The sequence below is a fragment of the Papilio machaon genome, chromosome 4 (genome assembly GCF_912999745.1).
Source record: "Papilio machaon chromosome 4, ilPapMach1.1, whole genome shotgun sequence".
In the NCBI taxonomy this organism is placed as follows: domain Eukaryota; kingdom Metazoa; phylum Arthropoda; class Insecta; order Lepidoptera; family Papilionidae; genus Papilio; species Papilio machaon.
The window spans coordinates 6613585-6640940 of record NC_059989.1 but is presented as its reverse complement, the minus strand read 5'-3'; the positions used below and the strand labels follow the sequence as shown (position 1 = coordinate 6640940).

Sequence of the window (27356 nt, the reverse complement as noted above, 5' to 3'; positions counted from 1 at the left end):
CTATCTCCTAATAATAATACTTATCAGATTTCTACGATAAACATATTAATAATAAGGCCATTATAATAAGGCTTTACCTTCAATTTTATTTTCAAATTAACTCAAACCGCTGTTCAGTATTACTGTATTCAGTTGTGTTCTAAACCTGAATATGCAGGACACAGCTGTATTCTCCAGATTTTACAATACGACTGCGACATACTATACAAAAAAATTCAATCTGGGTTCAGATGCAATACGACCAATATGTAGGTATGAATATAAAGCAACGAAATCCTAGCAATACGAACGGATTGAAATTTGATTATTTTCCCCAGTGTACCCATCACTTGCGGTTTTTAATACAATATCGAGATTGGTCTGGGATTAAATATTTAATCGACCATAACACGTATTATCTCTCTGTTTTTCATCATTTCACTGCGTAGCTATTGTAATGATAATTAAAGCTTGATCAGTGTTTTGTATTAAAACAATCCATGATATGGTATCAAATCTGAGATAAGCAGAGATGGCAATCCTATTTAGTTCATTTATCAGCCACGTTTGATGTCAAATGTAATCAACGGCTGTTCATTTTTGTTTCTCTCTTCTCATTTTCAACGTACTTTGTGTACGGTCTAATTTTTGTTGTCATGGCTTGATGACTTTCCACAATTTCTTCAAAAAAAGGAAACTTAGATAAATTTATACTTAAATTGCATCTTTGACGGATTTACTTAACATTTTTTCATTTAGCTTCACATGGTACAGTTAAAATAGTTGAAGTTACAAATTGACCCAAAATTAAATAAAGTAAATTTCTGCAAAAAAGGATAAGTAAAAACTTCAGACCGCATATAGCTATATTTAGCCCTGATATAGCTCTCATTTATGTACCGACATACAGTTACATTTTATAATTTAATCTTTATCGCATGAAGCCAGCAGTTACTCAGTAAATCAAACAATGAACCATTCTAGGAGATTAATCTCGGGTTTCTGAAACCGTTTACAAACATATTTTTATCTCTGTTTTGTCAAAGATAATAAAAGGGATGACGTAATGTTTTATACAGCAATTTTAGTCTCAGAAACCAACGGTAAATAAGCTAAAAATAAACAAGTGACTAATACTTTCTTTCTTAGAATATAAAATACTCTTTTATGAGTATAAGCTAGACGGTAAAGAATAATTATGGATGGCTGTAATCGATAGAGGAAGGCCAAAAGTAATATTCATGGATTCTGTCAAAGGGAATGAGTAACAACAGAGTGTCTTCAGTTATGACGGCTGATGAGATATTTCGAAGCCTGGTACAAACTATGATAGCGATATGAGGCTATCCTACGTATGAAAAAGAGCACGGAGATGATATTATTGCTTCGTAAAAGTATCATTATATATTTAAGTACATAAAATTTGCTTAAATTCTGATCTCTTAAAGCTATCTTAATGGTGTTATAACCTAAGACTGTTAATAGGTATGTTAATTAATGTTAGTATGGTATAATTTGTAAAGCTTCATAATCGGCTTTAGTTCTATCGTGCTGGTAGTTATTGCCAGTTCAATGTCTATAATCGTTTGTTGAACAAGAATCAGAGAGAAAGCCTCACTTATGTAAAGCGCTGTCAGGGTCGCACCAGCTTGAGATCAGATCCTATTACATGCTATTAACAATTGTGATAGGGTCAGTGTACATTGCCATCGCTTTTTAAGCTTCACGTTTCGCAATGGCTTGGTTTGCTGAAGTCATGTTCGTTTGATTTACGTATCTGCAAATAGTCATCTTTTGCTTGTCTTTTGTTGTCCACTTTATATGCATAATCTAGTAAGGATCTCAGAAAATGAGCATTTTCAAAAATGTTACTTATGATTTATCACATAAACTTATGATCTAGAAAATAATATGCGATTTATTGTTCCTGAAACAGATAACAAATTGTAAGTCACTTTGCAAACAACACAAGGTCGTGATACATTATCTTTGTCATCTTAAAAATATTTTTATCTACTTGATGCCCGCAAATTCACTGTACACTTGAACGGCCTTGTTATCTCGTCTTGTAACTGTGGAAGTTTCGGAATTGTTTGATATATTTTGATTGATCACTGAGTTAAATTGTATAACAATGACATAAGTGGATGATCTTGGTTAACTTTGCAATATAACTGATTACAAAGAGCAATAGTTTTACGAAGAATTCACTAGAAGGAGTTACGCATTTTTTTTTTCTATTTTTTTTTTATATTGATTTTAACACTAACCCACTTTTTGACCTATTAACGACTTTCAGACTCTAACATTTAGCAGATACTTTTTTTAAGTGTTTATGGTACCGCCTTTAATGTGTATATTCAAATAAACTAAGCATTGCCTTGGAATGTCTTCTCAGAAGCGACACTGAATAACAAGCGATGGTCCTACTACGAGACTTGAATACACACTCGAAAGGATTCTTTATAACAGTAGTGATAATAGCCTTAGTAAGAATGGCTTGTCTGATTGTAAAAGAGATTTCTAGTCAATTTTGTAACAGATTGTTAAATATTTAATTGTTAAAATTATGTAATTTTTATTCATATATAAATCGTAAAGATTTTTCGACCAGCAATACGCGGACCATGGAACTAGTAGTAAGGATTTTATCAAGTAACAAAGGTTGGTTTTCAGATATCGTTAAAGACATGTAAAAAAGTACAACTAGAAACTTGTGGCCATATAGATTTATCGAGCGCTTAAGTCCATTTGATACTTTTATGAGGTCCTAAATTTTATAAATTTGATACTTTTAGGAGGAAAACTTTCACCGAACTCAATAGGTATTGAAAATTTTCCTTACTAACCTAACCTACTTCTTCATTGTAAATAATGCTAGCAAATTTAAATAACCTAAATAGGATTCGTAGAAAAATAATCGTTATACGTAAGTAGGTGATATGCGGTATGTCAACGTTGCCTCACGCGCTAAACGATTCATTGTGTACGTTTTTGTTTATAACCTATCTGCTTTGCTGAATACACAACGAATTTTCACCCTCTTGCTAACAAGTTCCGTTACGGATCTAATTTAAGGACGTTCCTCAGTGTGTACTTTTAGTACATCGATCTAAAATTCAAGTTATATGGCATAGATTATAAAAACATTTTGCGTGTATTTGACAGAGCTTTTTTTTTGTTTCGTCTTCTGCAAATACCATAATTGTTTTTAAGCGTTTATAATAATTATTAAGGCATCTAGTTTTTCATCAACTTTGATCGCATCGATAATATTTGCTGAACCAATTACACACAAAATGTTGGTTCATGGAGCTTGTAAATATGTACTTAATTTATTAGTCCCACTTGAAAGGAAAGAAAGTCTTCAGTCATTAGTCATTTAATCAACACACTTTAATTGGAAGAAAAAAAACTAAGAGAGCAATTGGCAATTATCCTTTAGAGTTCAAAGTTTAATCAATGTCTATTATTAGGACGGTTGGAATAAGGCATAGTATAAAGAAAAATATATTCAAACAAATTTTTAAGAATATTTATTAATCGTAACAAACTTAACGCATTGTTGAAAAATTGCCTTTACCTATGCCTATTGGTGATGTGCCCAATAAATGGTAAAAAGTGGCTCACTGACCGCACACTAACGGTACCAATAACTACGTACATAATTCAACATCAGAGCCGACTCAGAACACGTTCTATTAGATATCTTACTTGTAAATTTAAATCAAATATTGAAATCCTGTGTCTATTTTATTTTCATTTATTTTGTTTTTATAAATAACACCAATTTACTTTTTTTAACCGACTTCAAAAAGAAGGAGGTTATCAATTCGACTGTATTTTTTTTTCGATATCTACTGTACCTTGTTCGTACATCCTCAGGTTGAACATGTAGTTTCAAATGGTGTTTCATATCGAAATTGTTAAAGGGCTTTTCACTATCGAAAAACTCATACAAAAGTTATAATTTCTGTTTTTAATCTACTGTTTATCGCTCAAAATTCTTTAACTCAACTAATTCTAATTAACTTTTATATGCACAACAATTTTAGGCTCATGTCAACTAAATAGAGTTATTCTTTAGTCTAAAAATATTCGCGTTTAATTAATGTTGCTAGTAAAGTATATCTCAGAGACTCCGGCTTATTGTACGAGGTCTTGAGATGTGGGTTTCGTATTAAATTACAAAATAGCCAACAGTATTTTGTGCCGAAAAGTTGACAATATTGAAATTTCAAATCTTACTTATATTATATCATACTAATATTATAAATGGGAGTTTTTAGATGGATGGATGGATGGATGTTTCTTGAAGGTATCTCCGGAACGGCTCAAAGGATTTTGATGAAATTTGGCATAGATGTAGAACATAGTCTGAAAGAACACAGAGGCTACTTACTATGTTTTTTGACGGAGTCGCGGGCGACAACTACTATATATTGTATTACAGTATTTTTACAAGTACTCCAAAAATTAGAGGCATAAGTTACAGCTTAAATTGTTAAAGAGCGAAATTGTACGTTAAAAAAAAACATCTTGTAGACGGAAGAAAATTCGTCGAAACCTTTTAAAAATAAAGTATTAAGTAGGAAAAGTTTAGAACGCTGAGTTCGTCATAACTTGTGTTACGAAGGGTTGCGGCAATAAAGTTAAAAACAACCGCCGCGCCGCTCTTTAGAAAATGTTTAACTATTTTATTTAAATAATATATTATTTGAAAGTAATAATATTTTAGTTTGCTGTGTGTAGTCATGGCAACACAGAACGTAAAAGAAAAAGGTAAGGGATAACATTAAAATTTTCCGAACTTCCTTGCTTGTTGATGGAGAAGTAGAAAATATTTTATGAAAAGTTTTCGATACCGTCAATAGCGAAGTGTAATACTGTCGACAACGTAGCTCACATTCTCAATTCAACCGCCTCTTCGCTGAGTCCGCAATTAATATAATTTACCGGCTCATTGGCGGCGCGTGGCTTAATCAAGAAGCCTTACAAAGCGTTTTGAAACGTCTGACGTTAACTCTTTTCTTTGCTGGTACTGCGATTAAGAAGTAAATAGTTGCAAAATGTCTGGGGCACGAACTTATTGTGCTAGTTAAGGTACCCATATCTTAGAATATAAATGAACAAAGAGTGTTCTATTTGATTATAGGGTACCAATACAATTATATAAATAAAACTCAAATATACTTCATTTGAAGCTACGTTACTAGGTTCTAGGTGCATAGTGTTACACAACTGTGTTTAACAACCTTTTGTCGAGATTACAAAATGTAAATAAGTTACCGTTGAAGATATGCTTGTATTTAATAACGTTGTCACCCCTTCCATTCTACTTAGGCAAACAGAGATAACACGTTTTTCTACAGCTCTTTCTGCAGTGGAAACTGGGAGTAAAGATTATCCGGTTGACCGCAGTGCATTCAGAGTGCTCACCGTCGCTTGAAACTGTGACGGTTTGTAATAATAATTGCAGTGTAGTTTTTGTAGAGCACTTCCTCATTAAGAAGAACGGACGCGCTCCGCTCCGCAGTTCTTGTGACAAGCGCCCTCGTTATGGCATCACCTCACCGCTCTTAAAGAAAAACGTTAAAGCTCGCCATTATTTTAAATAGTCTTACAAAATAGGAAATAGCGACAAATGTTTGCCCTTATATTCATCATTCAATTTTCAGACCTCATTAAATATTTTAGAAATAATGATTCCAATTGATCTATTTAATTATATGTGAAATACGTATAAAATATAATTAAAAATCTTTTAGGCCAGATAGAATAGGATGTTCGAAACAGTTATCTATAAATTTTGAATAATTATACAAAAACCGTTATTTCTAAAACGACTATAAAGAAAGTCAATTAATATTCATTGTTAATATTTATTATACAATAAAATTTTAGTACTAATCATAGTAGAGGTAACAAGTTTGTGAAGAAGTAAGTTTCGCGATGCAAAACCCTTGGAAATTTCAAAAGATAGAAATCTTAGCATGTCGTAAAGACGAGGGGTCCGCTTTCATGTTCAAATTGCTTTCTAAGGAAAGACATCCGACCAGTTTTAATTACACTACACGTATGCGAGGACGCCTTTATCTTCAATGTTTGACGGGGACGTGGTACCTTGAATAATAAAAACAATATAAATAAAATATACTACGACTTTAAGCAACTACTCTTATTTGTACAACTTTACACGACATTTCCTAGGTTTGATTATGTTGACAATATATTTTTATTTTACCCATTGTTAGCGTAGGTATTTTGAATACGTTTCATTTGAACTCCTAAGATGACCGGACCACCCAACAAATTTACTTATCAGGTTGAAATTCAATCTTACTAATGTTATATATGCGAATGGAATGGATCGAAAAATGGATGGATATTGGTTGGAAGGTATCTTCAGAGCGGCTCAAAGGATCTCGATGAAATTTGGCATAGATTTAGGTCATAGTCTGGAAGGAAACATATGTTACTTGTTATTTTTTTTTAATTTAATTGGAGTTGTTAGCGATGGCTAATACATCAAATAAATGCACAATGTACTAGAAGATCATAAAACACGTGAAACTCGCAACGTAAACACTATCTCTAAAAATAGACTCCCCTTCGATAGACAAATGTCTATTTTATCGTTATAAACAATACCCAAGTCACGTATTACGTTCCGAATTACAACTCCAAAGAACATGTAGGTATTTTGTTACTCGAAGGAAAAAAAACTATGTCAAAATAAGTAACCGTAAAAAATAAAGTAGAGCATTGACCTCCGTTTTAAAGAAATCTTATATTGCTAAGTCGTGATTGAAAGTATTTGTTTTTGATATTTAGTAGCGACATGCAAAATATATCTCGGTCGGTGACAATCGGCGTTAACACCTGCCTACCTTGAGACACTAAATTCATTTGTCACATTTTTGTCACTCAATGCAGTCTTTAAGTCTTATCCCGCTTGGAGCGTCCCATTTATTATTTTAATGACATATTTCGTCATTGATTATTATCAAAGCACGATCCCCGGTTCGACGTTCGAACACGTCCGTCGACCTTATATGAACTTTAAATTTTATATAGTAAATTATTAAATATGAGATACGATAGCGATGTGCTTGTGTGAAGATTCAATGTCAAAGCACGGTAGTTAACTTGTTAAATGTTAGTGAAAGCAATACGAATGACATATTTTTTTAACGTCTGAACATATTTTATAGATCTGACTACTAGATACAGAATATTTTTTAATTAAACAAATGACTAGACCTTCTAATACATGATGTTTCTCTTCGACATTTCACTTATCCCGATAAGGAATACAGATGTCGCTGACTACCGTCGCACCTTATATGATCACCTTCTTGGTACTTGGTAATTGAAACCTTCTCTATTAGTTAGCAACTGTAAATTGTTCGTTAACTGTTAAATAGACAGCTAGCTGACAAATTAGTTGTGCAAAATTATAGAAGTCTTAATTGTATAGAATATCCCGGCTCTTATAATCTCAATAACAATAGGTAAAAACGGTTTTGATTAAAAACAAACCTCACATGAACAAAAGCATTTAGGTACTATACAACGGTGAAAAGCAATATAATTTAAAGGTAAAAATTAGGTACTGCTGCATTTTTTTCAATACTTTATGTCATTTCTAAACACTAGGAGTTGACTTTTATTATAATATTGGCTCGTTTTTCTGCGTTCTTAATGAATTAAACTTTCCAACTTGCAACAATTTCATTTTATATCAAATGCTTGTTAAAACAAAACGATACTTGTTTTTATTGCAGTAGAGGCCAAAGTTAGAGAAACTTTAGCTCCTACAAAGTCCTTAGCCGATTGACACGGCAATTACTGCGCTCCGAGTGCTCGAGCAAAGTGCAGGAGTTTTGTAAACTTCCCCAATGAATGTATAGTTAATTTTACGGTACTGCTGCCAAGTTATATAACATTCACTTGAAAAGATTTCAAAGGTAACTGAGATTGTAAGAGCGAAGAAATGACTTCAGCTTTGTGATTCCTTTTTCAATACGGTTATATAAAGTTATAGAAATAAGTTGTATTTGAATCTGTTATCCAATCAATCATTCTTTAACCAATTTGATTCAGTTTGTTATTCCTTATTTTATGCGTCTCTTTTAAATTAATGTTTTATTTCGGTGTCGGCTGCACTGTCTTCTTAAATCTGACACGTTTCTAAAGAAAGTTTTCATTTTCTATAAATTCGCACAACTCTTATAATTTTAACACTAATTTTAGACCTTATTTAGAAAACACAATGATAATTTGTATTGAATTGTACTTAAAATTCCTTAATTAAATTACAATAAAAAGCTCATCATTTTAGTAACAACAACCTGCAAGAAAATTTAACGAGTTCTAAACTTAAAATAAGATCGAATAAAATTTTTACGAACATCTTTTAAGTCTGTTATAGTTATATAGGTCGTTAATTACCGAGATGTGGTTTGTTCGCATCCCATGTAGGCCAGGAGTGGCACGGCCGACGGGTTCGTTGACCGACCATCTCCCCCTTTCGCCCTCCCCCTTCATCTTTGGACCCTGCGCTGTACTATGCCACGTTTCTCCGATCCGGGCCATTGCACGATTCATCCGAAGTAGTTTCACTAGAATATACGATCGTTCGTCGCTGTCGTCTCTTTGAACGTTAGAAAACTTTTATCGACTCTCCCGTTCAACGGTGTCAGACATGAAATTCTTTTCTTTTTTTTTTACTTTAGCTTTACAATACATGCGATTTGTAATCCAGTGAAAGTGATGCCGTGTCAGACTTTTACATACATTTAAAGATTTTGGAAATGATGAAGCAATTAAACTTGGTAGTTATTAGAAATTTACTTTGTATGTGTCGTATTGTTTAAATTATATTTATTACAACAACAACATAATTCACGCCCGTAACCCAGAGGCATAGACCACTGACCGAGATTAAATTAAACAATAATTTCATCAGGGGATTGAAAACAAGTAAAAAAAAAGGTTAGGGAATGCAGAAACCTGTACCCGTTGCAAATCCGTTGCAAATCTGCGAGTTTGCAGGCACATGTTTGCTCAACACTTTAGCCAGAATTGGAGAACCGTAAGCCGTAATAGCTTTAAAATACCTTCGTCCACTTTCCCCCCTGACCTATCACGAGTCACTTTGCAACTGCAGTGGCCATTGAAAACTGATTAGCTATTTATCCAGTGATTCTCTAACACCTGGGTATTTATATTATTAAACGGTAAATACTTTCTGTCGCTACTTTTATACTGACACTAGCTATTACCTGTGGCTTTGCACGCTTCGTCGTTAAAATAGATGTTTCGGGTTGTTAGGTATCCAGTGAATGAGTATTCGTACGTGTTTCTTATAATATTGGATTTCATTTCGTGACGATCAATCATATTTTTAGGTTGTAAAATTACAAAATAAGAACAACCTTTCGCGATTATATTAAGATAATAATGAGTTGTCACTTAACTGCGCAACTGATATTTACAATTATTTTACGATTAGAAAGCTTTATTAATCAGAAATAATAAACATTGCTTTCATCTACAAAGTAGTGGATAAACTTCGCATCGCAAAAACAAACGGAAACTAAAACAATAAACTGATATAACTAGTTGATTTAATGCTTAGTGACAGGGTTTTTTATTTAATTAATAGCATTCTCCTAATTAACATTTCTTAATTACGAGTTACACTTTAAAAACGTAAAGATAAAATGTCTATTTGAATAAGATAGTGTACCGGTTTGGAGCATGTTTTGCCGATGAAGCGAACAAAATACGGAGTAAAACTGAACGTTTCTTACAATACGATTGAGAAAGACGCAAGCTATACTTCCTCTATTAGACTTTCACCGAGTCAAAGCGCCATTGACACACATCGCATTGTTTTTACACTTTGTGACTTACACATGTCCACATTTACATTTTTACAATAAAAATATGATTGTTCGTTGTCGTATTATAGATTCTGGTTTAATCTGTTGAGTGATATACTTTTTTTTATTCTTTTTAATAGATATTGCTCTTGTCAGTAAATTCCTAGCTAATACATAAAAAATACGTGCTAGAAAAAGGTCTAGTCTATTTTAACAATATATAACATAATAGAAAACGTTAGTATATCTGCATTATGGTACTTCTATATTAAAAATACCACCACAGAAAGGTTGTTCTTATTTATAACAATTTTAAAGGTCACTTGCCGTTTTACGTTCAATGAAGAGTGATTTTTATATCATCTCATGTCCAGTTTGTAATAGAAATATGTTCAGTTTATCCTTGAGTTTGCGCAATTTTGATTTACTTACATGTATAATATATGCATCTTACAGGCCATACTTTTTTATTTGATTCAAGGCCTTAAAGTCATGATTTCGTGACGAGATAAAACCACTAATCGTGTTTTATATTGTTTGTTGATTAGCAATGCATCTTTAGTTTTTCCATTCTTGAGATGTCCTTAGGCTCCGGCAAACATTAGGCAATGTTAGTTAAATTTTCTTCAGTCGAAAGAGATAGTGTTCTTTTAAGATTATTATTTTGAAGCACAACACCATACGTTAACAAGATCAATTATTAAATAAGCTGTAAGTAAAATAGATTTTATGGAAATGCTCACAAATCTGTCATGTCAACATGTTTAATCCAATAAAGGGTATTATCAACAACTCAATTAGGGTTGTTGTTAAAAACCTAGTTGTTATTGTGTTAAAGGGTTGTTTTCAGCATAAAATAATAATTGAGAGGTCGTCGTTGGTATCGATTTTCCGTGTAATATTTTTCAAGTTCCATTTCAAGTAATATTTTTTCAAGCGCCTCCAAGTTCAATGAAGAGTGGTAACGTTTTATATTACGCTAGGTGGTTTTTCAGATTTACTTAAACTGTCGTGTTTCGCATCAACTACTTCAGAATAATAAGAGTATTTTGAAAGGTCATTTGTCTGCATTTAATTTACACAGAGAATACAAACCCTTAAATACCAAATGTACGACAATCGGCTTCAAGGGTTTGACGTGAGATCAGATTTAAGTAACTTCTACCAGTAAAGTTTCTGCAACATTTAACAACTTATTTTTAGTGCCTCATTACTTTCGCCAATTAAATCTAAATGCTTTTCACACGGAGCGCATGTTATAGAGCAGTTAAAAGTCGCGTTTCTCGCATTATATCTGTCGCCCCGAGAGCATCCGGCGCTGTCGTCTCAATAATCTCACGCTACTTGACACCCTTGTGCGGTCTGCTCGGGCCCATTTCAACGCAACATGAGCTTACATCTGTCTACGCACACAAAAGCTAGCGTGTAGGAAACTAAACAAATGTATGAACACACATACGAAATGCATACGCGTGCTTTTGTGTGCAACTGTCGAAGCCGCGGTTTTCTGGTTCGTAGATTTCGACAAATTGCCTTTGACAGTGTCATGGAAGGCGAGTTCTTTTGAGGCATTGTGTAAACGTGGTTACAGTCACAAAAGAAATCTTCAAAATAGATTATTATTATTTTATATATTATCCTTGGGCTTGTTACGATCAACACAACTTGGCAGAGAAAACTTGTCAACGTCCTAGTAGACCACCTGATTATAGCTATTTCATCGTACTTTATAACTTAGAGTTCGTCTAGAAATGGTTAATGCGCGGCAAACTGGGAGTATTTTCTACACGTGTCGTGATTACTACGCGGTACGCAACAATACATTTAGCAGATCTGTCTGTACCCTTAGAAAAATATAATGTGTTATTATTAGATTAGTAGCTGTCGCCTGCGATCTCGTCGGCGAGAAATTAAAAAGTAACTTAATTGAGCCTATGTGTTCTTCCAATATATGCCGAATTTAAGCAAGATCCCATTAACTAATGAAGAATTCAAGTTTCTTCAATTCAATTGAAGAACAGAATTCTGAACATAACTTGTTACATACATCCGTACATACATCTAAACATTCGAATTTATAATATTAATAACATAATGTACTTATATGTACATTGTTACAGTCAACGCAGCCGCTCATATGACTCTGACGAGCACGAGCGAGGCGCGTGCGAGTGGTGCGAGTATGCACTGGTCATCACGCTCGCCACTATCCTCCTCATCGGCGTCTCCGCCCTCACCGTCTTCTGGGTCTTCTTCTACCGGGAGGGCTACGCCTGGGCCGATGACATCCCCGAGAAGCAATTCAACTTGCATCCCACCTTGATGGTTGCTGGATTCATCACTTTTAGCGGCTTTTGTAAGTAACTGCTTCTAAGAAATCGTAATTTATAGCTATTCCAGTTCTTAGTATTGTATTTTGCCAATCTCAGTGCATCTCCACTCTACAAAATATCTTACTAACAAGAATGAAAGTAAAAGAACAAAACATTATTCAAAATGACAGAGTCAACATTTCATGATTATGGCTTTCCCGTGTATATAATGGATTTGAATTCTTTAAAGTTAAACAATTAAGTTAAGAAAGAGGAGGATTCCTTTCCCGTAGATCCTGGGGTCTAGGTTCCCTTGGGACTCGTGTACTAAAGACCTATAAGATGTGTTAAAACTGATATATTCTCAAAGTAACGTAATATTTGTTGTATGTTCGCAGCGGTACTGCTGTACCGCATCTGCCGCTGCTTCCGGCGCATCTACGTGAAGCTGCTGCACGCCATTTTCCATGCGCTCGCGTTCCCCTGCATCGTAATAGGCTTCCTCGCCGTGCTCGACTACCACAACAAGAAGGGAATCAACAACTTCTACTCTCTGCACAGCTGGATCGGCTTCGTCGCCATGGGACTGTTTGGACTTCAGGTAAACCAGAAAATAATATAGAATACGAACGTAAGATTAAAAGAAAACTAGTTCAGTTTTATTGTTTCTAGTTTTCTTGATTTTATTTATAACTTAATTTTTGAGGCGTTTTATCTCAGCATTTGCGATTCTTTTGTATTTCGCTGCACAAATATTAAGAAGCTACTACGTCCCTTATGTTGTTAAATTTTTTTGTTTATTTTCATATGCTAATTACAACATTTAACTAAAACTAGGGGAAATCGGGTGCTAATAGTAGTTACTGAAGGCGTTCAATGTGTTTCCAGTATGCAGTCGGCTTCTTCAGTTTCCTATTGTTGTTGATCTGCAACAAAGGCACTGCCGGCTTCCGCGCTTCTCTCGTGCCGGTCCACGCTGCCTTCGGTATCCTTACCTTTGTCCTCGGCGTCGCTGCTTGCCTCACCGGTCTTACTGAAAAAGCCATCTTCACCCTTGGGTACGTACACACTGCTAATTTCTTTAAAAATAATAGGCATAGTAATAGAGTTTGTAGTCCATTAATATCATTTCGTTTTGCATCATATGAATGTTGAATGGGAATGTTTTGCATGTTTTCTCTGCAAATTATGTTTAGTTGTGTCATAACAAGAAGTGAATATTTGGAATTTAATTGGATGGCTTTTAATGTTCGTTTTTGACAAATTTCAACGACTCCAGGGGCTCACTTGTTTCAACATAAGTATTACTATCTCAAACACAGTTAAGGTTAATGAACTGGAATCCAGTTGTTATAATATTTTGCTCTTTCGTTTGTGACCCGCATACTTGAAAATTAGTCGATGAAATTTATTTATTCTCCCTATCTAAACTACCTTTAAGCTTATTATGTGTTGACTGTTTTTTAATTTGTCATGTTCGCCTTATACATGTGTTGTCTGTCATTGTGTGTGTCGCTTGAACGTGTGCGTATCCACAGCGCGGAGAGGTACAGTGGGCTGCCGGACGAAGGAGTCATCATCAATGCCATCGGGGTGGCCTCAATCGCCATCTTAGCAGTGGTCATGTACATTCTATCGAGGGACAAGTTCCGCACGGCTGCCTCTCGCGAGCACATACGAGTTTCAGTAGACCTTTAGAACCATAGACTAACCATACAGAGACCGTGGACATGCTATGGTCGCAATGTTGCTAGAATCAGTTGCGCGCGAAAATCATAATTCACACAGATTACATACAAGTGTCAATTTTGCTAAGATCTTTCAGCGTGTTGCTATTTTTAAATAGTAATTTAATTACACATCGCTGATACGTATTAGCTACTTATTAATAGTTTTGTTCTTACTTTAAGTTATACCTATACGAAAATCTAGAACTTGAAACTCGAAAACAACTTTTAAATATTTTAATTTTACCTACAAATTCAAAGTAGCTTGGTACCTGACTGAAATATAGGGCGCATATTATTTAAAAGTGTACGTTGTTATATTACATATTCGTAAGAGCAGTGGACCTAGTATGAATATTTGTGACAATCGCCTTCGTATCGTCATCGTTATGTCAAAATTAGTATAAGATTTTTGATATACTTTACCCGATAGAGGCGTCGCACAATTTTTAATACAAATTTAATCGATGACGATACGATGGCGATTGTCATAAATATTCATGCTAGGTCCACTGCTAAATTAAGTTTTACTTTGTATCAATATTCCCGAATACATTTTTAGGTTAATTTTTACCTTATTAGATTCTAGAAAGAACATTATTAAAACTTATTTGACAGTCAAGAAATATTATATGAATGATAAGAATATGTACAGAAAACTGGAAATATTAAAAGATATAATGAAGGAGGCTCATTAAAGATTTGGTCTGTATCAGACCAAATCAGACCGTATGGTTAATATATTTAAGGTGAAAAATTACATGAAATAAAATAATTTAAGGCCATACATTCCAGTATAGGAATTAAATCTAAGATAAATATGTTATGTTACATAAAAATAAAGTAATGTTTAGTTATAATTAGACTTTTACTTTTTGAATTAATTTCATATGCATGGATTTAACTGCATGTAGTTTTGACTGCATTTACCTGCATGTTTTATAGTTACTCAATTGCTTTTTGTGTGCTTCTAGCTATTTGTTACTTGTGTTTTATCATTAAAAAATAAAGATACAAATATATATTCTGTAATATTTTTATCTGGGAGAGGATATTGAGATTTGAAGCCAAGGGTATGTGTTAATCATTAACTAGGCCATCATTTGCTTGGTCACAAATATTTAATTACCCTAACAGATATTTAGACTGGCTTGATAAAACTGCGTTTGTTAAAGTCAATATTTAATTTACTTATCTGTGACATGAATAAGAAATAACAAATTATTTATTCAATTTCATTCTTAATTCACAGTTTGCTAAATATTTACTAACACATTCTAATTTATTGGTTTTTGGTAGCTAATGATTTGGATATACTAATATTTTAATAGCTTTTATAAGGAAATTGTTTTAATGATACAGTTATATTTAAACTCTTTTTAGCGCAGCCACAAACAAGAAGCTTTTAATTGTATGGTCGTTTTAATTGCCAAATCGATTAATCTATAAACAAATTGGGGGACAAATAGTGTTTTCATAGACAATTGGTGCGAAATAATATATTCATAGCCAATTGGAGGCCAAATAGTGTGTGAATCATTAAATTCAAAATGTCACATTATTAAAGATATAACAGATACAGTTTAATTTTAATTTTTCCACCGTATGTGGAAAAAGAGAGTTGATCAATTTGGCAATAAAAATAACTGTAAAAAGCTTGTAAATATTAAATTTTGGGGCATGCGGTGTACAGGAGCGACACCTATGCGTCGATGTCGCAAGAGGCGATCGTGATGAACGCCATCGGCATGTCTGTGGTGGCGGTGGCTGTTCTGGTGCTGTACACCGTGCGCGGCACTGGCGGCTACCGTCTGCGGCCCGCGGCGCAGCATCCCAGCTAAGCGCCCAGCAGCAGCCTCACAACCGCCACGCCGACGACCGATGAACGACTTTTATTTACATACATTCGAGCTGATTTGTCATACGATAGACTTCAAGTCAAGATTGGCCATAATCTGGGGAGTTTACCCTAATAGGGTGAAAAAATGGATTTATGCCAATCCTCGTTGAAGTGCAAGTTTAGATCTTTATTGTATACATGAGTAAAACATCGTAAATTTCGAGTATTAGTTATGGTTGCATATATACATGTATACATTAAAATAGAAAAAATTAAATCGCACAACTTAAATATTTTATCAACTTTGTGTATGCAAATATGTTTTGTGGCTTAAAGATTAGACACTATATTATTGACAGATATATACTACAAAAGTTTTGTTTTTGCATACTGTGATGTATAAGTAAGTCTTGATTTGAAGTCTACTGTATGCAAAAATATCAAACGACTGTCTATACAAACAAAAAGCTATGTTAATTTATTAATGTAAAATTGAAATACACTTGTTATATTTGAAAGTTCTATTTATATCCCAATGATATTTTGTGGATTCTCACTAAAGTATTTAGTTAAGATTATGTTTTAATTAATCTAAACAATCAATATATTGAAGGTTAAAGCATTTAATCAAAACCAATGTTATGGAAATCTATGAATATTTGTTCAATGAATATTTGAAAAAAATTTGCGATTTTTATAGATAGAACAAAAACACAGTTCGTAAGAAAAATATCGTTTTTTAAATACGTGTATCGCGGTTGTGTGAATTTAATAATTGAAAATCTTTTTTTAAATTATAATTACTGTGAGTTGAATCCGTCTGGCTAAATTATTAAGATTGGTATTATTCAATAATTTCTAAATTAAAACTTTTTCAGCACAACATATACATATATTGTTTAATTCATTTGCATCTAAAACGGTAATGTCAGTTTTTAAATGAAAAATGTAATTGAGATAAAATTTAGTTTACATTTCGGTCCATTCCAGTCATTGTTCCGTGATGAAAATTAAATAACAGTGCGAGTGGTTCCCAAAATTTAAATCATAGAACAGAAAAACCCAGAAGAGGGACATGCAACAATTATAACGTCATCAAATTTGATATTCATTATAGAATTCAGTTATTCTCGAACAAAAAAAAATCAGTTGCCGTACGCATATTTAGGTACTGATTTTTTGATGTCGACTATAATAATGTAGTTTTCCCTAATTAAGGTATTTAGAGTTAATTTGTATATAAATTTAGTTTAATGTGCGAGTGTTTGATAGATGTAGTTTGTGATTGATTTGTAGTGGACAACATTTGAATGTTTAATAAATAATTACATATTGGATTTTAGACAAAGTTTGTAATTAAGTATTTGGCAATGTGTGACAATGGTTATTTACGAACACTATGTCACAAAAAAGAAGCACGAAACGAACATCGATAAAAAAACGCAATCGTGTTATAAAAGTTTCTTATATATTATACGCTAATATTTCACGTTGAAAAACTAATTTTACAGATTTAATCGCCGTTAATTTTAACTTATTTAAATCCGACTTAAAAAAGTCATTTGTTAATATTAAAGGCGATAAATTTCATAAAATAAGTTTTTTTAATGATTTTTAAATATAATCTATATGTGTTCATGACAGTTGCCAAATTTGATAATAGTGATGTGGTAACATTTGTTATAATCAATTATTACTGTGTATTACAGACAAATGTAGCATGTTTATCTATAATTATAGGATAATGCTCAATGTATTTATACGGGAGGTACCTTTATATTATTTCCTTGTGTGATAAATTGAGTAATTTTTCTATTTATTATAAAAAAAATTGACTTTTTATCCCGTTTTACACGAAAAATGCATTCCGAAAAACTTTCCAGAGGGCTTGTGACGAAGTTTTTTGATCATATACAATCCAACAAAGACTGTATTAGAACGTAGCTCTATACATGTGGACTTCACGACAGACCATAGTGTTCCCAAACTTTTTTATTCCAATTGTTGTGATCCCTATCGGACATCGGGGCCAACTTACCGTAATATACCCATTTGTACAACTGTCAAATAGTTCGCAGCTCATTTGAAATTGGAATAGCAAGTTATGACGTCATAATTTAATGCACCAAGAGAATTATTCCGGTACCTGTGTATGTAACTTTTAAGATATTGTGAAACGATTTACCCAGTGTAATAAGTTGCATAGGATCATAAAATACACATTATCTTTTAACCATTTTCGAAATTTGTTAAGCAAGCAATTGAAATATAATTTCGCTATCCTAGTTGAGTTGTTTAACAGTTGTATTGGTTATTATGAATTTTATCACTGTTTTACATTTTGAAATATTTATAGGTACAATCATAATGGTACATTAAAATACATGTATGAAATTAGTTGTTTTATTTTTCCCTTACATCTTTTCCTGCTGACGTATTTGAAGAATGAAACTCCGAGAGTAATTAAATATAGTTTTATTTTCGTAGATCACAACTATGACGAGATAATTTCTCTATTTTTATTAATTTAGACAATTCGAGTAATATAAACTATCATATATATTGAAAAACTTGCAACATTAAATTATACATTAGCAAGAGAGCACACAATTATCTTAAACATGTAATTTTACTAGGGGAGGCGAAACGGGGATTTTGAGATTCACTCGAATGTGGCAGTTAAATATAAGGGTTAATGTTGCACCCACTGCTCTCGACTTGATTATATACTCCCTACTACATATAAAGCTGCGCTTTTAAGGTAGCCTCTCTGAATACTAAGCAAGAAAAAGGTTTATAAATACTCAAGTGCGTCAGATTAAGACAGGTTGCGTTATTTACATTCAGAAAATGAGTTTCACTGCCACGCCTGAATAAAACCCAAAATTCCTGCTTCGCCTCCCCTAATATTAATATTAACTTTTGCAAGGTTTCTTAATAGCATAAATGCCTCAGAAATACAGACTTACTACGATACATACCGCAGTTGTTTGTGTGTTTGCAACAAAACGCAGCGTAGACTATAACTTAAATACATAATTCAAAACAAAGAGATCAGGGTTCAAAGTAATCTCAATTCCATACTTGGAAATAATTGCATTGGAAGAATATAAACGATTCCATACAATATCCACAATAATATATCAGGCACATCTTTTTATCTTAACTGTCATTAATTAAAAACAGCCCTAATAAAGTGCACTAGAAAAAAAAATCTTTCACAATAACATAATACCCGAAAGCGATGACGTCACAAAGGATAGAAAAGTTTGGCTTCCAATTTGAGCATATTTAGTAATTTACACAATTTAGAAATACCAATTTAGGTACCAATACGCGTTTCTTGATCATTATTAATCACTAGCTTTTACCCGCGACTCCGTCCGCGCGGAATAAAAAAAAGTTCCTATGTCCATCTCCTAGTTCTAAGTGGAGATACCACATCAATTTTCAGCTAAATCAGTTCGACCGATCTTGAGTTACAAATAGTGTAACTAACACGACTTTCTTTTATATATTAATTATTAACGAAAGTAACAAAGAAACGGATGTTAATATTTGCACAGATCTAATTAAGTGCTACATCTTAAATGGGTTTGATAAGAAATTTTAAATGAGGTCGAAAAATATTAACTGGCTGTCGCCCGCGACTCCGTCCACGCGGAATTAAAAAAAAAGTAATATGTAGCATACATGTTCTTCCAGACTATGTTCTACATCTGTGCCAAATTTCATCAAGATCCATTGAGCCGCTCCAGAGATACCTTCTAACAAACATCCATCCATCGAAACATTCGCATTTATACTATTATTAAGATTAACGTTATTAATATAAATATAGTTTTATGTAATCTAAAAGACAACAATTGCATAATGATTTTGATTTATCAAAGAATTTACAAACACTTCAACATTACATTAAAGAATATATATATTGAAAAAGTGCAATAACGGATTTATAGTAAACCTACATATTTATTCATTCCAAACTTTTCATTTATTTAAATAGCAAATTCTGAATCTACATATATTTTAAAGAATTTCTTTGAGGCATGCTTTAATTGAAAATTATCTTAAAATATATAAAAACCTATAAAACTATAGCATAATCTATTTTAGTAGACTAGTAAAATATGACACTATAAGTACTTTAACCCTTTTAGATACGTATTCTGAAGTACGTTTAATTTTTCATACAAGAATTGTTGATTAAAAAAACCATGTTTCATTAAGATTAGTGTCCTTGTTTAGCTCAATTTTTGGGTCCAAAAAGCAGTTTAAAACATATTGTTTTTTTATTGTGTTGTATTTTGTAGAGAGATTTTTGTCTCGGAAACTAATGGTAAGTGCTATTATGAATCTCAATACGTAAAATAGAACATACTATTAAAAAAAATGCAGAATTTGGATAATTGCCTTAAAATTAAGTATGCGCATAAATTTTACAAGCTAAATACGCATTGAGATAATTTAATAAATGAAAAATTTTGACTTATATATTCAATATGAAATTATAATTTCATAAGATAATTGTAGGCCGAAATTGATTATTTTTGTGCCTGATTAAAGCGCAATGTAATTGACTATTTATTGATAAATTATTGACAAAATAATACCTATATGAATTATATACATTCTGTGCAAGGCTAATATTTTATTCTCGTTCCCTGGTCATCCATTCATTCACTCATTCATGAATGAGTTTAAAGTTCTCATGCACTTTTACTGGCCCATAATCTAATTGAATTCAAATTTGCATTTAATAGCAAAATTATTTTATCTTTGGTAAAAAAATGGCACTATAATAAATTAAACCAAAAATCACTGCAAAATACTGAACTAAAAACTTACGAATAGTGTTTTTAACATTAAGAAAATATTAAGTATAATATTTGTAGCTTGTACAACATATTTATGAGTTGCCAGTTTCTTCACAAAATAATCTATTTTTTTAAATTAGTTTTGAGTACTAAAACTTGTACTAAGTGATCGTAGGCCCTTCACTTCATATTAATTAAAGACTATGTACTTTGAAGCAGCATGTAAATAAACGCATATTTAACATATATACCTTTCACAAATATAAAACCACAACTAATAGCAAAAATTGTGCATCAACTACATAAATATTTTTTGTTCTATTTTAATATATTTATTACATTCTATATATAATATATAAAATATTTTGAGATATATTCAACATCGTGATAAGGAAAATAATGTAGTTATACGAAATATACTATGAATAAATAATTAAGTTATAATTTTTATATATCTATATGCTTGTGTATTTTTTTTTGAACTGACCTATGTAGAATAGTTTAAAGATTTTTGTACGATATAAAGTGAGATAAACAATTTTTTAAATACTGGCTTTATGTAGGCCTAAAAATTTATATTATAATAATTATTTAATTTTAATAACACTAACAATTTAATATTTATTAGAATATAATATATTCATATTAATGTATAACTACATTAATATGCTGAAATGACAATATTAAGACACAGCCAAGTTAAACATTACCAACATACCAGAAATATTTTCATATTTACTATTAAGAATATTAATAATTTAACTTTAAAAATACGTTTTTTTTAAGACAGAGAAGTAACATGAGTACTTTGATTTTTTAATAATATTTGTAGCCCTGTTTTTAGGCATTTTGTAAAAATTAAATATGTATACAATTAACAAATAAGACATTCATCGTATCTCGTAACTATTGTTAATCAGGTGTTTTTAGTTTATTTTTTCAAGAAAATTTTAAATTAAAAAGCTTTAAATGTTATCAACACGTTTGCAAAGAGTTAATAAAATCACGTTAATAACTATTACTACCCACTTTAATAACTGGATTTTCAATTACATTACGGTGAGGTGGTCACTGCCGAAATACGTACAAAAAGAAGAATAAAAATACGTAGTTTCATCAATGTTTGGGCAAATGAAACGAAAACTAATATCAACATCTGAAGGTCTCCCACGACATGAAACCTATATATTTCAGCCAAGTAATAATAGACAAGCCTAACAATAACAATAGTAGCCACCGATTTAGTACCTTTCTTATTAGTTTTTAGCCATCTGCCCAACATAAGAATCCCATCTTTTTTTTTAATGAATATATTTTCATCTATCGATGACAAATAAATCACCAATATCTGATTAAGCAATAATTACATATTATCATCTTCGAGATGCTGTGTCCAGACTTCAAGTTGCTATGATGATCGCCAACCTTCGTTAGGAGATGGCACCAAAAGAAGAATCCCCTTCGAACTGTATAGTAATCCAGTAACTCTCTTTCTTGTCGTGCTAACTTTAATGGATAAACAACGTAATATGGATAGTTAGTTTGGTTTTTCAATGGCGGATAGAAACACAATGTAGCGGGACGTAAAGGTATACGTTGTGACTGCGAAGCGCGCAGATGACATTGAGCCGCCAAAAATATTGACAACGATAATATGAAATGAAGATAATTACCATAGAGTGTTGTAGATTGTCTATGGCAGGAAGAAGTGCGGGAACTCATTGTAGATGGCGCGCACGGCGGCGTGGTCTCGGCGCGCGGCTGCCGCGACGTGCGCGGCGGGCGCGTCCTCGCACAAGATGCGCGCGAAACAACGCAGCAGGTCGTCGCGTCGGTGTCTATGCGCGCCGTAATCTGTGTTGCGCACGATGCCTTGCACCACGCGGAGGTATTCCCAACGACGCTGGAATATACATTCTTATTATAGCAAGTTTACATTATTCCAGTCCAGCGGTCGACTCCAGTGACGGATTATATCTGGTAAAATGTGATTCCATACTGAATCACGTGCTGTACATTCCAGTGTTGGTATTAATTTTTCCAGTTAAAAATAAGCGCTGGATTCGAACACTGGAGTGGAATGACAAGGCCGCTACGCAGAAAGCGGAGCGCACGTAATGACCTTTATTGCCGTATAAGGAGTCGCGAAGTTACTCAATTATCAATACGTATATGATATATGATGTCAAAAACGCATCTACAGTTTTTCAATGGCGGTCATAATTTAACTTTAGAAAAATTCCTCATTCATTTGATAAGAAATGGAGGCAAAAGATTTGTATTTGACGTGAGTTCACTAAGTATATATAAAAATATTTGCGGTGATAGAGTAAATTATCCCCACGTAAAGATACTTCTCCTTCCCCCTTTTCCCTCCTTTAATATTCTAATACAGTCGTACTTCGAAGGGCAAGATTTCAAGAGACCGCGATAATTTTCTCTCTTTTACCGGTTTCTATCTAGCCGTTTACCGGTTATAGAGGTCTTATGCTTATAAAACTTACATTATCTCCAGGTGACAGATCAGCGAGCTGTCGCACGATGATGTCAATGGCGACTTTGACGTCGTTGGTGTAGAAATGCTCAGCGGTCTTCTTGCGGCTGAAGAGGTCGATGACCAGCTTGAGCACCGAATGTGGCGGCGCCGGCTCATGGTCGAATATATGCACCGGGTCCTCTGACATCGAAGGACCAATTTCAATTATAGAAGAGAGAATACCTGATGTTCTATCAACATATTGGCTATGGTATCATAAATTGTTGATTTCATCATAGACGTACGAAAAAAAAAATACAATATCGATTATAATTACAACTATTATGATACCTTTTATGTGGTCACAAAAACAATTTAGAGTAGAATGTGGACATATTCTTTCAAAGTAACACAGACTTTTTGCTCTTAACGCATATCCCAAGACAAAATTAGATGTGTCCCATTTCTGAGAATTAGGAAATAAAGTTTAACGTTTTTCATAGATACCTTCACGGTTTAACAATAGAAGTACTTTCTCGCAAAATGTCTTCGCATTATCTTGAGTTTCGAGAGCGTCCAGTAGAAGGTTCTCATGGGGGTTGTCGAACTGCAGATTGTAGGCGAGTAGCAAAGTAAGGAAGAGATCAGGGATCTGCTCGTCCACATCCGTCTCCGGGGGGTTCTCGATCAGCTCCAGCAGGAATTGAGCAAATTCCACACCCAGTTGTTCTGTTGAATTAACATTATTTAAACAGATAAACTCTTTTAGATAATTGAATGCCATTTAAAATTTCTTTTGAACTAGCTCACTTAGTCTGTCTCGTCTTAAAGAATAATGTAACCTATAAAATCTTTCTAGCCTATCAATCAAATCAGGACTAATAAATAGAGGAGGGTTACCGAAGTGTGTGACGGGCAGTTTGTCGGCCATGGACAGCAGCATGGAGAGGAGTAGGGCGGAGTGCGAGAGGCGGCTGAGCGCGCGCGGGTTGTCGCGCATGTCGCGTGCGAGCTCCGCCGGCAGCGCGGACAGCGCCAGCGTCGCCAGCGCGGTGCGCTCCAGACCACACATCACGCCGAACGCCTAATCCATACATACAAATTCTAAACCTCGAGCTCTACAATTTTAATGGCAGTGAGCCGTGTTGAAACTTTCGGAGTTGTCCAAAATGATATATAGAAACATTGGAAGTACTGATTTGACCATACTTTCTGACTAGTTGTCACCCGCAACTTCGTTTGTCCTACGATATTGTTCATGATAAGTTTTTTAAAACAATACTAGTTGTCGCCCACAACTCATTCCGCACGGAATTAAAAAAAAATCATCGATACATCTATGCCAAATTTCATCAAAATCTGTTGAGCCGTTCCGGAGATACCTTCAAACAAATATTCATCCATCCATCCATTCAAACATTTGCATTTATAATAAATATTAAGTAAGATTTCATTTGGTTAATGTTTGAATCTACAAAACTTTTTTATTCTGGTTGAGATGAAACAATGAACTGTTTTGAATTCTATAGTGTTGAAAACGGCACACTATAATAGACGGCTATGTGATCTAATAAGTAGTAACTAACTTTCTTACCTGCAGTAAGAGCTGTCGCAGTGGCCAACGTGTTTCCATCTGGTAATACTGCACCAAGGTGGTGACGTAGGCGTACCGGTGGCTGCTGAGCACATGCTGGGAGATATTTATATCCGCATTTGACTGTAACACAAAACATTAAGTTACAGTGCAACTGTATAGATAAACACTATTTAAATTTTTCAAAACAAGAATTAACTTTATAACTAATTAGTACAAAATTGCTACACTACAAGAAAAGTAAAATCTTCGAAAGTAATATTGTATCCTTGCATCAGAAGTATAACAATGTTGAATCGCCGACGCACGTCGTTTACTCGGTCAGTACAGGCATAGGGACAAGACTAATTCAAATTTACAAAATGTCAAAAACATTTACTACACCATCTCAAAACTTCAGAGACTTTTCTCTCTAAGATATTAACCAATAGGAAGTGAGGAACTGGCAAAAGGAGGAGGGACAAAAGAACAAAACGTAGGTGAGGAGTGCTAGTGTACGAAACTCTATGACTTATTCCGTAAATCGCAAATAATATATTATGAAAACTTTAATACCTTACCATTACTGATATAAGTTCCAATAATTGTGTTTGTATGTCATGTGCATCATCATGTAATGCCCAGCCCCTCTGTTGGGCATCATTAGCGGCCTTAGACAATGCATTAAGTGCTGTCATCATTCGTAATGCATCTGGTGCAGCATCGATTGCATTCTTCGGGCATGTTATATTGCTGTTAGCTTCACGAAGTAATGCATCGATAATGGATCTTGCAGCCCCACCAGGAAGGAATTCCTGTTGAAAATACAAAATAAAAATGTCTTTATAAATCACAATAACAAACATTTTAACTGTGATAGTATAAGTATCACCATCTGTTGCATCGATAAACTGGTTAGTTAAATTAAATACAAACTTGTTTAAGAATAATAAGATTGACTAAAAAACTCACTCTTAATGATATAAGGACAGTTTCCACTGCAACTTTAGACATCTCATGACTCAATTGAGTTTCCTTACGCACAGCCTGTACAATTTCATATATAGCATTGGGTTTAATGCTCTCACTACTGTCCTGGCTATCATCCTGGTTGTCAGTGTCTGAAGAGAGCTGGTTAGAAGTCTTTGGCACATTATTTTTCTTCCGATCCTCCTCTACTTCTGAAATAATTACAAATGATTTCTCTGTTATCTTTATAATATTTAAAAATAAGCTATTTCATTGTGTGAATTATTTTCAGAGATATTAAAATATTTGAAAGGAGAATAAGTGAATAAAGGAAAACTGTACCTTACCTTGTAATGGTTTGTCTATAGTCTTTATTGGAGACTGTGGTGCATCATATTCTTCAGACACATGTTGTTGAGACACAACTGGCCTCAAATCAAATGATGGTGACACACCATTAGGAGAAGTTGAATCATCCCAACGTGGAGGTGGTTTTGGTGCTGGAGGCTTTTTAGAAGCTGGTTTAACTAATAATTGAATTTGCTTCTTCTTTTCATTCAATCTAGCTAATGTCTCTTGTTTCTGTGATGACATTGTATGATTTTCATTAAGGTTTTTAATACAATCGTTTAAGAATGCCAGAAAAAACTCTGGGTCTGCCTGCAAAATTCAACACACGCTGTAATCTGACAAAACCAAATACAACACTAGTATGCATTATGAAATGGGGCAATACAATGATTAGTGATTTTAAATTAATTTTACCTTGACTGAGGCTACGTAATTCGACGGAACGAAACCCACATGACCTTTTCTATTAACAACATGCCACCAGTTTCGCTGTTTAGTGTTGGTTTGTTGAAGGTAAAAAAATTCACCTTCTGTAAAACTTAACGTCTTCGCTAATGTTGCTTCGAAATCATAAAGAGCTTTCAGCATATCACATTCTCCTAAAATTATAGCAAATCATGTTTACATTTTTATAAAGATTTAAGTAAATATACCAAATTCGATTTGATAAAATAAAAAAAAAACGATTACCATTTTGTGCATCGCTCATTTTTAAAGCAGTCAAATACTTTTGATAAGTTACTATGGAGGCTTGTTATAAAAGTTTCTGCATTGATTTTATACGACAAATATTATAATTTTAATATTTTTCGGTAAAATAACAAGTCAAAATCAATTTTAGCTTGAATTTGACATTACTCTGTGACAATTGAAGAATCAGTGCTGCCCGATAAATTTGCGGTAGTTTATTTAGTACACTGTAGGTTAGATTAATTTCCTAATCCTTTAAATTCATAATGTTAAACTTCTTATATACAGAAAAGCGATATTTTCCTATGAAATTAAAATTTTATATATGCTATTCGTTACCGACCAATCGTGAACATAGTCGGTTTGTAATTTGTCCATTTGGCAAATGTTGACACTTGCAAAATTCCATCTTCTAAAACTTACTTCCTCGCTACGTTTATTTCATTTACCTATCAACTTCTTAAACAAAGCAGAAACAGCCACAAATAATGTTAATAGCTAAATAAAGTTTATGTGCAGAAAAACAAGAAAAGTTTTCAAGAGAGCGTACACCGCAGTCCAAGAAGCGCACATGTATATCGCAGTGAAAATGACGCTGAAGCAAGTCGAGAAGGTTGAGAACAGAAAGAGTAATTTTTTTTCAGAATCGAAAATCAACTAAAATTTATAGTACGATACAATTTTGTTAAATATTGTTTCTATTTTAAAATGTAATACGAATGCTTCAAT

At 33.3% G+C, this 27356-nt stretch overlaps 2 protein-coding genes across 8 annotated transcripts in view; one reads left to right on the top strand and one right to left on the bottom strand.

The window, feature by feature from the left end:
• Positions 1 to 15959, top strand: part of LOC106720394 (transmembrane ascorbate-dependent reductase CYB561) — a 54342-nt gene extending 38383 nt beyond the window's left edge. For 5 of the 6 annotated variants that reach the window (XM_014515077.2, XM_014515082.2, XM_014515081.2 and 2 more), the window contains 4 exons: positions 11990 to 12225; positions 12580 to 12782; positions 13070 to 13239; positions 13720 to 14715. In XM_014515077.2, coding sequence (XP_014370563.2) covers positions 11990 to 12225; positions 12580 to 12782; positions 13070 to 13239; positions 13720 to 13879 — 769 coding nt within the window. In that variant the 3' untranslated portion in view covers positions 13880 to 14715. Of the gene's footprint in view, positions 1 to 11989; positions 12226 to 12579; positions 12783 to 13069; positions 13240 to 13719; positions 14716 to 15601 lie in introns of those variants that run through there. The other variant, XM_014515078.2, reaches the window with a different exon arrangement.
• A 6111-nt stretch (positions 15960 to 22070) lies between these two features.
• On the bottom strand, positions 22071 to 26783 carry LOC106720136 (NCK-interacting protein with SH3 domain). Of its 2 annotated transcripts, none has more exons than XM_045686930.1 (10): positions 26628 to 26783; positions 26352 to 26536; positions 25934 to 26246; positions 25590 to 25798; positions 25199 to 25432; positions 24639 to 24761; positions 23945 to 24128; positions 23552 to 23773; positions 23073 to 23245; positions 22071 to 22471 (listed from the first exon to the last, which is right to left on the bottom strand). In XM_045686930.1, the coding sequence occupies exons 1-10, from the start codon at positions 26644 to 26646 to the stop codon at positions 22262 to 22264; spliced, it is 1872 nt and encodes a 623-aa protein (XP_045542886.1). In that variant the 5' UTR covers positions 26647 to 26783; the 3' UTR covers positions 22071 to 22261. The 2 variants fall into 2 exon arrangements, with proteins under 2 accessions (XP_045542886.1, XP_045542887.1); XM_045686931.1 differs by having other exon boundaries at positions 25590 to 25795.
• Positions 26784 to 27356: the final 573 nt, after the last annotated feature.